This window comes from Myxine glutinosa, chromosome 6 (assembly GCF_964187855.1).
Source record: "Myxine glutinosa chromosome 6, kmMyxGlut1.1, whole genome shotgun sequence".
NCBI classification, from domain to species: Eukaryota; Metazoa; Chordata; class Myxini; order Myxiniformes; family Myxinidae; genus Myxine; species Myxine glutinosa.
In genome coordinates, this window is record NC_136266.1 from 44,678,170 (window position 1) to 44,692,544 (window position 14,375).

The window sequence follows — 14,375 nt, forward strand, 5'->3', positions numbered from 1 at the left end:
ACTTAAGGTTGTTTCTGCCAAAGGGGGCAATACCACCTATTCGAGCCAAGGGTGTACTTACTTTTTCCACATGCGAAATTTGCATTTATGTTTATTTAAATTATACAATGGACTACAAAATGTAAATGTTTCATTATATTTGTTATATTATATCACCTTTATCTATCCATATTGTTGAAATGAAGATCAAATAGCTGTATGTTGAAATATGTTGAAAAAGTCAAAACTTTACATGGGGTGTACTTACTTTTTCACGTGACTACAACAACAACAACAACAACAACAACAACAACAACATGCATTTTAAGGCCATTTTCCCTGCTCGAGTGGGGGTTAGCCTTGCGGTCCCCATGACAATCTTCTCAATTTTGCCCTATTTTCTGCATCTCTCCTTGTTAACGCCCTTGCCCGCATTTCTTCTTCCACCATCTTTATCCAAGTCTTTCTCGGTCTTCCCAGTCCTCTACTTCCTTCTACATTCTACACGTGACTGTATGTATATATATATGTATATGTATATATATGTATATATATATATATATATATATATATATATATATATATATATATATATATATATATATATATATATATATATATATATATATATATATCTTTTTATTATTATAATGATGCTACCTTGGAAAGAGAACATAGAGGTGCAAGAGAGGAAAGTACAGTGCTGTAGGCAGAGTGCCGGGAGAAGGGTTGGCGAGTTTCTTGTCAGTCATTTGAGGTGGGGTGTAGAGAGTATATTGGCAAATCCTTTTCTGCATTTCTTGATCGGCTTGGAGTGTGTGGGACAGAAAGAAGGAGGATGTGTGACGAAGTGGCCCAGGTTGCCTTGAAAGGCTCGCTTTGGATATGGAGGAAGTTTATGGAGGTACCTCGAATAGTGTGTCGGTTGAGGTTTGCATAAATGTATTTTTTGATTGAGTGGTGCATGTCGGTAAGGGTAGGTGGTTGGTTGGTTGTGTGTGGTTTTTTTACTATTATTATTTCTTATTTTGTGTATGTGAGTGAGTGAGTGAGTGGGTGAGGGTGTGTGTTTTTGCATGAATGAATTTTTGCGCGTGTGTGTGTGTGTGTGTGTGTGTGTGTGTGTGTGTGTGTGTGTGTGTGTGTGTGTGTGTGTGTGTGTGTGTGTGTGTGTGTGTGTGTGTGTTTTTGTATGTTGAGTGGTGTATGTTGTAAAGGTAGGTAGGTTGGTGGTGTGTGTGTGTGTGTGTGTGTGTGTGTGTGTGTGTGTGTGTGTGTGTGTGTGTGTGTGTGTGTGTGTGTGTGTGTGTGTGTGTGTGTGTGTGTGTGTGTGTGTGAGTGAGTGAGTGAGTGAGTGAGAGAGAGAGAGAGAGAGACTGAGACTGACTTGACTTGACAGGTCTTTTATTACAAAAGTATAAAAAAGCACAACAAACCAAGTAATTCAATAGCAGTCAACAAAATAATTAAATCAAGGAATTGAAAAACATGACATTAATTATAATTAGAGCAGCAAAAAAAGTTCATCTCCCTCCACCTTGCACAGGATTTCAGCTTTGCACCATTTTTGAACAAAGTGATCAAGCCGAGAACTCTCTCGGTAAAAATTAAATTCAATTTTAAGGCGGGCAGACACACGGCCTTTAAAGGCTAACAAAATTCTGCATTCCGGTGAGCTTGTCCCAGAGACCCGACTCTTCCGCGTAATATATATCGCGAGTTTCGCCTCGGCAAGTAAAAAATTAACGATTTGAGAACCGACATTCTCGTTAGACACAGGCATGCAGTACACAAAAATATAAGAAGAAAAACAAAAACCGAAATTCTGGAAGACATATTTCAGGAGTTGAAAAAGTGGAGCCAGCCTTTGGCATCCGACATATGCATGGAAAGTGTCCTCGGAGTGATGGCAAAAAGGGCAGTCATCAGATCTCACGAGGTTCAGTCGTTTAAGAAACGCGTTGGAAGGCAAAGAATAGTGTGCAAGCCTCCACTGTATATCACCGGCACGTTTAGACACAGGTAACGCGTACATCGACGACCAGGTAGAAGAGGATGGAGCCCCTGCAGGTAGAAGCTCTTTCCAGTGGGTGGTCAGTGGGCTATTGGGGTTAGCAGAGATGACAACATTAAGACATTGCACGTACAAAGTAGCCTTTGCACAGGCTTGTAGAGGCTTTGTGGAAGGAGCACCAGAAAAACAAAAATCAGGGAAGTCAGGGTGCATTGTTTTTGTGTTCTGAACATCATGCAGTAGAGGCCATGATAAATTAAAAGAGATGAACACTTTAACAATTGAACGAAGAAGTTGTCCAATTAGTCGGGCTGAGGTAACGTTGCATACTTCCGAAATCTGGTTGGGGGTCTGCCATCCAGAATAAGTATGATTAACAAAATCCTTGACAAGAAAAAAACCAGATTCGATAAAAGATTGAATTAGGGACCTACTTTGGCAATCATGGCAAAATAGGCTGTTGTAGAAAACGGGTTCACACATTAAATTCCAAAATTTATATGTATCCTTGTTTCGTACTGGGAGGAGGCACTGACCGGCATTCACGAGACTTTGATAAAAGGAGGGCAGCAAGGAGATGTCTATTCGCTGCAGATCGAGTAGAAAGAGCTCGGGGCCACACCTGAGCTTACCCGCTTGCTGCAACAAGCAAGAAGCCAGGGGCCGCCAAGACAGGACTTCCTTGTAGAGAAGTTGGCGCAAGGTGGTTAGTCGAAAAGCCAGTATTTTACTGGTAATGTCCACAAGTCCTTGACCTCCTTTATCCAAGGGGACACTTAGAAGATCAGCTCGGAGCCGGTGCATACCATTCCAGAAAAAATTAACAAGGATACGCTGCAAGTTAATGACTAGCGATTTGGGCGGTTGTAAGACAGTCATCCGATGCCAGAGTTTGGAAGCAGCCAAGTTATTAATTATCAGCACTCGACCTCTATAAGACAGTAGGCTGGACAATCTTTTCCAACAATTAAGGATATGGGAGATGTGATCAACCATCTGATCCCAGTTCTTTAAGGAAAAGGTCTCATTTCCAAGAAACACACCGAGATGTTTAACACCATCATACCTCCACTGCAAAGCATTAGGCAGGGAAGGTGGGGTAAATAACCCAGAAGGACCAAGACACAAGGCTTTACCCTTACTCCAATTGACAGTAGCAGAGGATGCCAAATTGAATTCACATAGAGCACTTGTGAGGGCAGCAAGTCAGACTGAGTGTTAACAATCACACACAAATCGTCAGCATACGCAAGCACCTTAACAGGATTAGCAAGAGGTGTCACCAAGAACCCAGAAAGTTTGTGGCGTAAGTGAATCAGCAAGGGTTCAATAGAAAGTGAATACAGGTACCCGGAAAGAGGGCAGCCTTGTCTAATACCTCGCTGAATAGGAAAAGGTGAACATAAACTGTTGTTGATGTTCACCAAACTAAAGTTGTTGTGATACAGCAGCTTGATACAAGAAATAAAGAAGGAACCAAACCCGAACCCCTTCAAAACTTCAAGTAAATACAAATGGTCAACACTATCAAAGGCCTTTTCCTGATCTAAAAAGATCAGCCCGGTGTTAACATTCTGACAATGACAAATCGAAATCAAATCACGAACAGAAAAAATATTATCAAATATCGATCTGTCGGGAATACAATAAGACTGGTCGGGGGATACAACGTGCCCAATTAAGGTCTTTATGCGATTAGCGAGTAACTTAGACAGGATTTTGTAATCAGTACAGAGTAGAGAGATCGGGCGCCAGTTCTCAACAAGTTGAAGATCTCCCTTTTTAGGGATTAATGAAATGATGGCACGTCTGCAGCTCAAGGGAAGTTCACCAGTTTGTATACTTTCTATGAAGACAATTAGTAGACATGGTCCCAGCAAATCCCAAAAGGTGCTGTAGAATTCCACTGGCAACCCGTCTAAGCCAGGTGCCCTGTTGGTGGGCAAGGTCTTTAAAACACTAGTGAGTTCGTCCAATGTTATTTCGCCTTCAGCAGTCGAATTCTGTGTCTCAGTAAGTGTAGGCAAGGATGCGGTAAATGAATGTATGTGGTTTGAGAAAGTGTGCTTAGAGGAGTAGAGGTGAGAAAAGAAAGTCTTAATAGTAAGTTTGATGTCACTTGGATCAGTCAAAATCCTTCCGCCAGCAGAACGCAAGGACAATATTTGTTTTTGTTTTTTTGAGGCAGTTTCCAGCTTGAAGAAAAGTCTGCTCGGGTTATATAGTTGTTGCAAATGAGTCATTCGCATCCGAAGGAGTGCACCCTTTGCACGTTCGGCCAGTAATTCATTTAACAGGGCTTTCTTTTCATACAGCATCTGCTGCTGCCCATTATTACGAGAGGATGACACTTTGTTTTGCAAGTGAAGAATTTGTGTCTTCACCAGATCTATATTTACATCATGATCCCGAGTACTGTGTCGTGAGAAATTTTGACAAAAAACTCTAATTTGAGCTTTAGCGTTGTCCCACCACTGACGTAAACACGAGAACTCTTTATCCATCGTGATGTAATGTGCCCAAAAGGCCCTAAAGGATGCAACAAAGAATTCGTTTTGAAGAAGTGTTGTGTTGAACTTCCAATAAGGGCTCACCACCTTTATGAGTGGCAACTGAAAATGCATAGTGATGATGTGGTGATCGGAAAACCCAGATGGGAGAATAGAGGTGTTTAAGACGAGGTTGAGGAAATGGTCAGAAACGTACAATTTATCAAGTCGAGCTAGCGACACTAAGTTGTTAGAGCAGCGACACCAAGTAAATTGTTGCTGCATCGGATGTTGCAATCTCCAAATGTCTGTCAGCTTGAATCTTGAGATTGAGCGAACGAGAGGTCTTGTACTGGCTGCATGTGGCTCAGCTCCATTCCTATCAAGGGAGGGGTTAAGTGTGCAATTGAAATCTCCTCCAAGACATAGAAAGTGGTCAGGGGGAACACCAGCAAGATACGTGTCAAGACAGTCAAAAAAGGAAGATCTTTCAGCATTTGTACTTGGTGCGTACACATTGATTATTGTGAAAAGCTGCTGACCAACAGAGAAAGTCAGCAAGGCTAAATATCCCTTCACAATTTCTTTAAAGGAAACCGAAGTCAAGGGAAGAGTTTGCCGAAAGAAGATGGCTATCCCAGCAATTGGGCTTGATAGATTGCTAAAGAACCAATGCCCTTTAAGAAACAACTCCCACTCAGCTGAAGAACCTTCAGTAGAATGAGTTTCCTGCAACAACAAGATGTCAACCTTGTTGCACTCGATTAGTTGTTTAACTTGCACTTTACGAAGAGACGTGCGACCACCGTTGATATTAAGGCTGGCAATGCGTAGTTTCATTGTGATGGGGCACCGGCAGGACATCAGCCATTGTCTTTGAGTTCGCTCCGAGCACGACTTAGAAATTTCCTTAACCGGTGACGTTGAGGGTCTGCAACGTTGTACCGATCCGGTCTAGAAATCATTAGTCGAGCCACTTGAATGAAATCTTCTAGGACTAGAAAATGATCTTTAATTTTGACCCCCTTTTTGCGAAAACTTTTGTGTAAGAAGGCGTGAACGGCATCGGGAGATACTGAGGAGTCAACCTCAAGGTTGTGAGGAGGAACATCGCTGCCTGTGTCGCTTAAGGTCGAAGCAACAGAAGATGTTCCATCAGACTCGTAACCCATGCTGTCAACCACAAGTTCCTGCGGTTCTTCAGGAGCAATTTGTTCAGATGCTGCAGGTACAGCCACCTCCAGATCACAATCAATTTGTACATCCGGTGCATCGATTTTAACTGTGGCATCTGTGCATGGTGGGGGTTGGGAGAGGGTCTCATCGACTCCACGAGGGATCTCCGGTTCATCAAGCACAGTGGGAGTAACAGTTTCATGTGTACTCACAACAGGAGTGCAGGGCTGCTCAGGAGGTGAGTCCATGGGAATGGGTTCAGGTGATTGTTTGGCAGGTGTTCTTACCGCTTGCGCATAGGAAGGAGACCTCTTGGGTTTCACTTGATTGTCTAATTTGGTATCAATTGCTCGCTTCTGTGCTTTATTCCGGGTTACAACTGTGAAGCCATCATCTGCATCATTCGTCCCTCCTGGGTGAGCATTTTGCGAAGGAAGTGATTCCTGTCCCTCAGGTGAAGAAGAAGAGTCCCGTCTTTCAGGCGTAGGAAGAAATTCCTGTCCTTCAGGTGGTGTGGTGTTCTGATTGGACGCTGAATTGGCATCAGGGAGATTATTCGGACAATCCCTCCGCAGGTGTCCATGCTGATTACAGGCATAGCATGTTAACACCTCTGTTGTTGCATACATTTGATAATTGTAGTTATCATGTTTTATCGTGAATTTAACATCAAGGTCACGACGGTTTTCGTTCAAAATCATAAATAATTGACGTCTGAAGGAAAAAACGTGTTTGTAACGATCGTCACGGCACCGTAAGGGAACCATTGAAATGCGGGACACGACTGTGCCAAAATTACGAAGAGCAAGCTCGACTTTTTCGTCCTCCAAAAATGGAGGAATGTTGGAAACCAGAACTTTTACTGATGGCGAATCAAACGGTGAAACTGGGATGAAAATATCGGGCTCGACGGATAAACCCGATTCCACAACACTCGCAACCATTGCTTGTTGTAGCACGAAAACAACAACTTTCTTGTTCATTCTCGAAGCTGCAAGAACATTTTCAGCTCCGATAATTTCAACGACGGTGATAATAATCGCCTCGACCGCAACATGAGCTGGAGGGACGCATGTGAGGCCATGCTTCCTGCTTAACGATCCGAACGCGGTATTGCGAGAACGGACGCTCGTCATGCCGGCCTGGGCCGTGATAAGGATGGCGACGGCAAAGTGAGAATGTAGTTAATTCAAAAAACAGTTCTCGTCACTTTACATGAAGCGATAAGAACATGCGGATGCAATGGAAAGCAACAAACTCACTTACCATCACCCACCGCATGCGCTCTGTCTCTCTCTCGTCTCAAGGAAGGGAAGGGAGGGAAAAGGTAATACAGGGGAAAGGTTTGAGCACAGGGGAGGAAACACGAATACGAATGAAGTAATGATATGAGAACAACAGGGGGGTCGTGGGGGCGAGGGAAAGGTTGAAATAATAAGGGAAAACAGCCGGAACACTCGACAGCCAGAGCAACTCACACCTCCCCGAACTGCACAACCGCCATCTTGCCACGCCCAACACACGAACGGCCAGCAGGGGGCGAGAGAGAGAGAGATAGAGATAGATAGATAGATATGTGGTGTGTTTTGTTGGTGAGTCGTGAAGGTTATAAAGGTGGGTGTTTGAGTGTTCCACCATGTTTACTTGTTTGGTGCTGTGGATTCTGGAAGTTGAGGCGATTTTGTTGATGTAGTCTGTGTTCGCACTGGCTGGGGGTGGGGGTTATGTATGCATCCAGGTGTAGTTGCTGCATGTGGAGGTGGATGTGCCCCTGCTGGCCCACGTTAGCTGACCGTATCGAGGTTGAAGGGCCGAAACGGGATGATACTGACGACCCTGTCAGTGAGGCACTCTTGTGACCAGGTGTGTTTTGAACTTGTGTGTGTGTGTGTATGTATATATATATATATATACATATATATATATATATATACACACACACACACAGAACATTTTGTTTTGTAATCCGTCCAAAGATGGCCGACTGGCAGCCTTTAACTCCGAACAAGAAAATTACGAAAACCATGTGGCCTATGATATTTTATGTCTTTTTCGTCTTGTTCTGTCCATGCTATATCCTCTAAATGTTGAGCATCAATCAAGGAAGCAGCACATACCATTTTAAAGTCTTTAACATGACTTGCTCCGGGTCAGAATCGGACCAATGACCTCCCAATGTCAGAGCAGATGCTCTTACCATTATACTCCTGACTCTGGTAGATTTCTAACTCACTATGGTGTCTCTACCTAACCCTTCTTTAATATTTAAGTTCAGGCAGTAATTAGACCAGGTTAGTTGGACAACTGTTTTTGTGTCATTCCCCAAAGTTAACTTTTGTAATATGAAATTAAAGCACATGTCACTGTACTGCATCACTTGCTTTGCTTTTATTCTTTTATAATTTGATAAGATGGACGACCCGACTTTACTCCCCCTCTCCCTTCCACTCCCCATCACATCCCCCAATCCCTGATCCCAGCTCGCAATGCATTTGGTTTTTCAGGCCTCCTATTTCATATTAACCAACTTTATTCTTGTTATGGCATTCTGGTCTTGGTAATGTGAAAATTATGTCTTGGTACAAATGCATTTATTATAACTACTAGTGAGATACCCGTGCTACGCACGGGTGGGAGGCCAGAAGCAAACAGGCAATGCAGATACGGCAAATGGTAAAGCATGAAACCAATAAATTCCACATTCCTGTAGCACCTTCAGTCGCACGTCAGACATGGACAGCAAGTTCGTGAAGGACTTCCATGAAAAACGTGCCCGTTCGCAAACAAACGGATACGTTCACGAAAAGAAACATCGATCGTGGGTCCGTGGCGAATCTGCATATGGCGATCCGCGAAGTTCACGTTCAGAAGTAGAAACCATCACGACATGTCGTCATTCACTTGAACTCGATATCTCTTTTTTCATTCCAAACAACGTAACTCCAATGACAAATTAATCACAAAATAAACTTTTAACAACATTGTTAATGTTTCCTTCATTGTAAAAACTACCAAGTCAACAGTTAAAAGGATTTTGAGCCGATAGGTGTTACGGCCTTGACAAGATTGATGGAGACAGCGATCTGTTAGCTTATACACCGCCCAAATATCTATGTGGAATTCTCTCATGTAGAGATTAAACCCACGTCACTTGAACTTTGGCCGGGGTCATTATTTACTTTTAATAATGATTATATACGAATCAAAAAAAAGATAATTGTTTTTGGGTCGTCCTTTCTGCATATCTCGTGGGATTGTGAGTTGGAGAGATGACCGTGATGGTGGGGAGGGGGTTGGCATTCTCTCAAGCAGGGATTCAACCCATGTCCTTATAAAAGGTCTTTGTCCGAGGTCACCGAGTCCGATCGGTGCAGCTGTGCAGCGCAGATGGTCAGCGATCGGTGCAGCCGTTTGTGCGGCACCCGGGAAAATAACGTTATGCGGGAGTCCAAACCTGAAAATGCTGGAGGCCAAAGCTGAATTTGGAAAAACGATATACCCTATTTACTCTAGGGGATCCCAGGATTACCCACCCAAAATATCGTTTCGATCGGTTCAGCCGTTTTTGCGGTACCTTCGAACGGACGGATGGACAGACAGACGGACGGACATTTGGTGAATTATAGTAAGATTGTAATGGTAATGTTCATAATGTCTCGCCTTGGTTCCCTCTACCTTGTCTTTGTTTCATGTCAGGCACCAACGAGCACGAGAGGACATCTGCTTCTGCCATTACCTCTGTCTTTGACTTTTTCAAAAAACGGACCAAGTCTATCGAGCACACAGGTTCACACGAAGAAGACAGCCAAGAATCAGGCAGGGACAAAGAATCGAACCCGACATGTGCCTCCAAAAAAAGTTGTGACAAACCACAAAATGAATCAAATGATCAGAAGGAAGAAGGGAAACAGATTGACGAAACCGTGGGAAATAATGGAGTTAGCACAGAAGATAAAGAGAAAGATGGGTCATCTGGTGATGTGGAAAATGGCACGACCGTTGAAACGAACAAAGACCTTGAAAATTCTGACGGTCAAGGTGAAAAAGAGACAGTTGCTTTGAAGGATGCCAACTTTACGCCAAAACCGTCAAGCGGCTGTTCGGAATTACAAAGAGATGGAGACAATGCCGACACGCAGGTTGCAAATCAGGGTTCCAGTCCAGCCGAAGACGATAATGTTGATGCAGATTTGAATCGTGAGATCGTGACAAAACACGAGAATGAACTGTGAATTTCCACAGCAGGTGAGACAGATAACACGTCACTTCCAATTTCCTTCATAGACCTAAGTATTTGGTTTAATACGGTTTTAAGGTTCAAGTTGCCATTAACTGTTGTGCTTATTAGATGATGTATTGTTTGCGCAGCACCAGTGGATGGTTCATTCAATGCGGCAGTTGTGAAATGCAAGACCATCTGGTTGGTTGAAGATTTGATAAAATTGTTGAGATGGTCTTCCATGGTCCAACCACATCTGCTGTGGCTGTATGGATGTTCCTGTAGTCTGCGCCAAAGGCGGGGCCTTTCAGGTGCAAGACCCATCTGTTTCTTTGTGGAATATGGGACGGTGGTTTCCAGTTTAATGACTGCTTTTGGCTTCTGACTTTTAGAAGCTCTGTTGGCTTGACATTTATTGCTGCATAATTCCAAGAAATCGCTTTCAACCAGAATGTGCCTGTAATGCATTAACTGCCTGCTGTTTCTTAATGATGCACTGTAAATTTCCTTTTTTGTGACAACATTCGCTTCCGAGTTCAGTTTTTTTTTGGTTTTTTTTGTGGAGCGGTGGTATAATTTGCCCGGATTGTTTTTGATCAATTTGCATGCACCACGTCCTTTAAAAGACATTTTGCAAGATCAAAATATAACATCACTATCATGCTTTTCTGTCTTTCTTCCCAAATGCATTTGCTTTTATCCGTCCATAACTGTCATACATCTGCACTGATGTTGATGAAATTTTCAGGGATAGAGATTGCGGGTTCCCAGTTCTGATCGCAGCCGTTCACCACTTTTAAAGTTTGGCCTATTATGCGACCATGTTGGGAATTTTTTTTATCAGCCTTCAGTGAAGATTTATCACCTATTTCCATGGATATGGACAACATGCGGAGAATTGTGAGGAAAGTAAAGAACCCCTGCTCAAGTGGTTGGATTGATTCCCTGGAATTAAATGGTTCATCAGACTAGACGAGGAAAATACGAGTCCATACAATTGGCTGATTGATGCATATCGGCGAAGTGTCGATGTTCAACTGCCCTTTTGATCTCCTTCAATTTAAATTTATTCCGTTCTATTTCATTTATTTACCTTTGCTTTTGTGATTATTGGGCAATTGATCTTACAGACCATTATGGCTATGCTTTTTGTGCTGAAATTCAATGAAGGCTTGGATGTCACATTGACTTAATAAAAAATGAAAATTCCACCAAATGCCTCACTTGTTCATGGTGTAGACTGCAGAGGATCCTGTTTTCCAGTGGGTTCTGTGAACAGGATGAAAACAGTTGTATCCAGAACATCTACCATAAAACTACTGCACAAGTGAAAATGGCACAGGAGAGGTGGTGTGGGGAGTTGGAGCTTTAATTGCAAGGTAAATATTTTGGAAAATGTTTGTGTTTTGAAATTTAGCTTTTTAAATTGAGATTCACCCCTTAGGGCTTAGTGGATAACCATGGCCTTGCTGCTCGATTATGTTTCTTACTATAAAATTGCAGTCAAATTTTTGTGTCTATGATTATTGCATTGGTTACCATGGGGCATTCAAAAAGTTGGGCTATTGATCGTCCCACAATGGTCTGGTCACAACCCACGTTTCCTATTTCTCAATATACAGGTACCATATACTCAAGAAACTAGAGCGGCACTCGGTAGAGAGCACACCTCCGCCAGGCTGAACAGTTTACGTTTCGTATCCCACTGATAGGCCGGATCTGGATTCGGACCTGAACCAAAATCTAATCAGCTTGTTCTTGTCACCTAACCAATTCGTCCACCTTTTTTTGGCATATGTTGTCCTCAACTTTTTGAAATATCGTGCTATATATCGTTTTGTCCCGATCACTCAGTGGTGAAGAATCACTTTAAAATTATAAAATTCTCACATTCGTATCTTCACCAAAATCGATTTGATTCTTCCCTGTCACACACACAACCTGTCCACCAAGTTTCGCCCTAATCCATCCATAACCCTTTGAGATACCGTGCAATGATTCGGTTTTCGACATATCACTCAATGGTGAAGAATCACTTTGAAATTCTCTGATCGGATCGGGAAATAAGAAAATTATGTGGATTGTAGTCGGGTAGAGCAGTGTCTGTAGGTAAGTGAGTCAGTGAGTGAATCTGTGAACTCTTCAGTCATTATCACTTGAACCAAACACTATTTTAATGAAACTTCGCCACAAGCTTCATATCTGATACCTAACGAAGGTGTATTGTCCACATCCGAATCTGCACTCATTATGGGGATCTACAGGGGAAGGGGGGGTGGGGTGGGGGGGTGTGGCGGAGGGGGGGGTTAAAAGCCAAATAGGTACTTGTTCTCTTCTCAGAATCTACTCGCACTCTTTCACTGGAAACTTGACCACAACCTTCACCCGTGATGGGCTATAGTTTGTTCATGGCATTAAAAAAGTCAGGGGTTTGCCCTCCAAAATACATGTGCACTTTCTTCTCCGTTGCATAAGTTGTGGATCATCCACACCTGGTTCCCTGGTTCTACCAGATGAGCCCAGGACAATTGTCCCTATTTTTACTCCTGGCACCGAAGGTAGATGGAGGTTATGTTTTCACCCCTGTCTGTCTGTCTGTCTGTTAGGTTGGAGCGCCAAATTACAGATACTAATTAGTTACTCCCAACCGCATCCAGGTCGACTCCATAGAGTGACTGTATACCAGAGATAATGTTATTGTGTGGCAGGCGGTGCTTATCGCTCCCAGTAAGGTGCAGCAATAGCTGTATGGGACACCTTACTGGCGGTTCCCCACTGATGGTATGAAGTCGCATAATGACTGATATACATATATACAGTGCATTCAGAAAGTATTCAGACCCCTTCACTTTTTCACATTTTGTTATGTTGCAGCCTGATGCTGAAATCGTTTAAATTCATTTTTTCCCTCATCAATCTCCACTCAATACCCCATAATGACAAAGAGAAAACAGGATTTTAGAAAGTTTTGCAAATTTATTAAAAAGAAAAAAACTGAAATATCACATTGACATAAGTATTCAGACCCTTTGCTACGACACTTGAAATTTAGCTCAGGTGCCTCCCATTTCTCTTGATCTTCTTTGAGATGTTTCTACACCTTGATTGGAGACCACCTGTGGTAAATTCAATAGATTGGACATGATTTGGAAAGGCACACACCTGTCTATAAAAGGTCTCACAGCTGACAATGCATATCAGAGCAAAAACCAAGCCATGAGGTCGAAGGAACTGCCTGCAGAGCTCAGAGACAGGATTGTGTCGAGGCACAGATCTGGGGAAGCCTACAAAAAATTTCTGCTGCACTGAAGGTTCCCAAGAGCACAGTGGCCTCCATAATTCTTAAATGGAAGAAGTTTGGAACAACCAGGACTCTTCCTAGACCTGGCCGCCCGGCAAAACTGAGCAATCGGGGGAGAAGGGCCTTGGTAATAGAGGTGACCAAGAACCTGATGGTCACTCTGGCTGAGCTCCAGAGATCCTGTGTAGAGATGGGAGAAACTTCCAGAAGGACAACCATCACTGCAGCACTCCACAAATCTGGGCTTATGGCAGTGGCCAGACGGAAGCCTCTCCTCAGTGAAAGACACATGAAAGCCCACAGATTCTTGTTTCTCACAGGCTGAGTCCTTTAGGTGCTTTTTTTGCAAACTCCAAGCGGGCTTTCACATGTCTTTCACTGAGGAGAGGCTTCCGTCTGGCCACTGCCATAAGCCCAGATTTGTGGAGTGCTGCAGTGATGGTTGTCCTTCTGGAAGTTTCTCCCATCTCCACACAGAAAAAAATTTTTGTAGGCTTCCCCAGATCTGTGCCTCGACACAATCCTGTCTCTGAGCTCTGCAGGCAGTTCCTTCGACCTCATGACTTGGTTTTTGCTCTGATATGCGTTGTCAGCTGTGAGACCTGATATAGACAGGTGTGTGCCTTTCCAAATCATGTCCAATCAATTGAATTTACCAAAGGTGGACTCCAATCAAGGTGTAGAAACATCTCAAAGAAGATCAAGAGAAATGGGAGGCACCTGAGCTAAATTTCAAGTGTCATAGCAAAGGGTATGAATACTTATGTCAGTCATATTTCAGTTTTTTCTTTTTAATAAATTTGCAAAACTTTCTAAAATCCTGTTTTCTCTTTGTCATTATGGGGAATTGAGTGTAGATTGATGAGGAAAAAATGAATTTAAACGATTTCAGCATCAGGCTGCAACATAACAAAATGTGAAAGAAGTGAAGGGGTCTGAATACTTTCTGAATGCACTGTGTGTATGAATGAATATATATATATATATATATATATATATATATATATATATATATATATATATATATATATATATATATATATAATTATATATATATAATTATATATATATAATTATATATATATAATTATATATATATAATTATATATATATAATTATATATATATTATTATATATACATATATATATATATATATATACATATATATATATATATATATATATATATATACATAT

At 42.3% G+C, this 14,375-nt stretch overlaps 1 protein-coding gene across 4 annotated transcripts in view; it reads left to right on the forward strand.

The window, feature by feature from the left end:
• The window catches only part of ARB2A (ARB2 cotranscriptional regulator A), a 182,165-nt gene extending 171,072 nt beyond the window's left edge, over positions 1 to 11,093 (forward strand). For all 4 annotated transcript variants that reach the window (XM_068119912.2, XM_068119911.2, XM_068119913.2 and 1 more), the window contains 2 exons: positions 9,355 to 9,903; positions 10,027 to 11,093. In XM_068119912.2, the coding sequence (XP_067976013.2) occupies positions 9,355 to 9,890 (536 nt within the window). In that variant the 3' untranslated portion in view covers positions 9,891 to 9,903; positions 10,027 to 11,093. The remainder of the gene's footprint in view (positions 1 to 9,354; positions 9,904 to 10,026) is intronic.
• Positions 11,094 to 14,375: the final 3,282 nt, after the last annotated feature.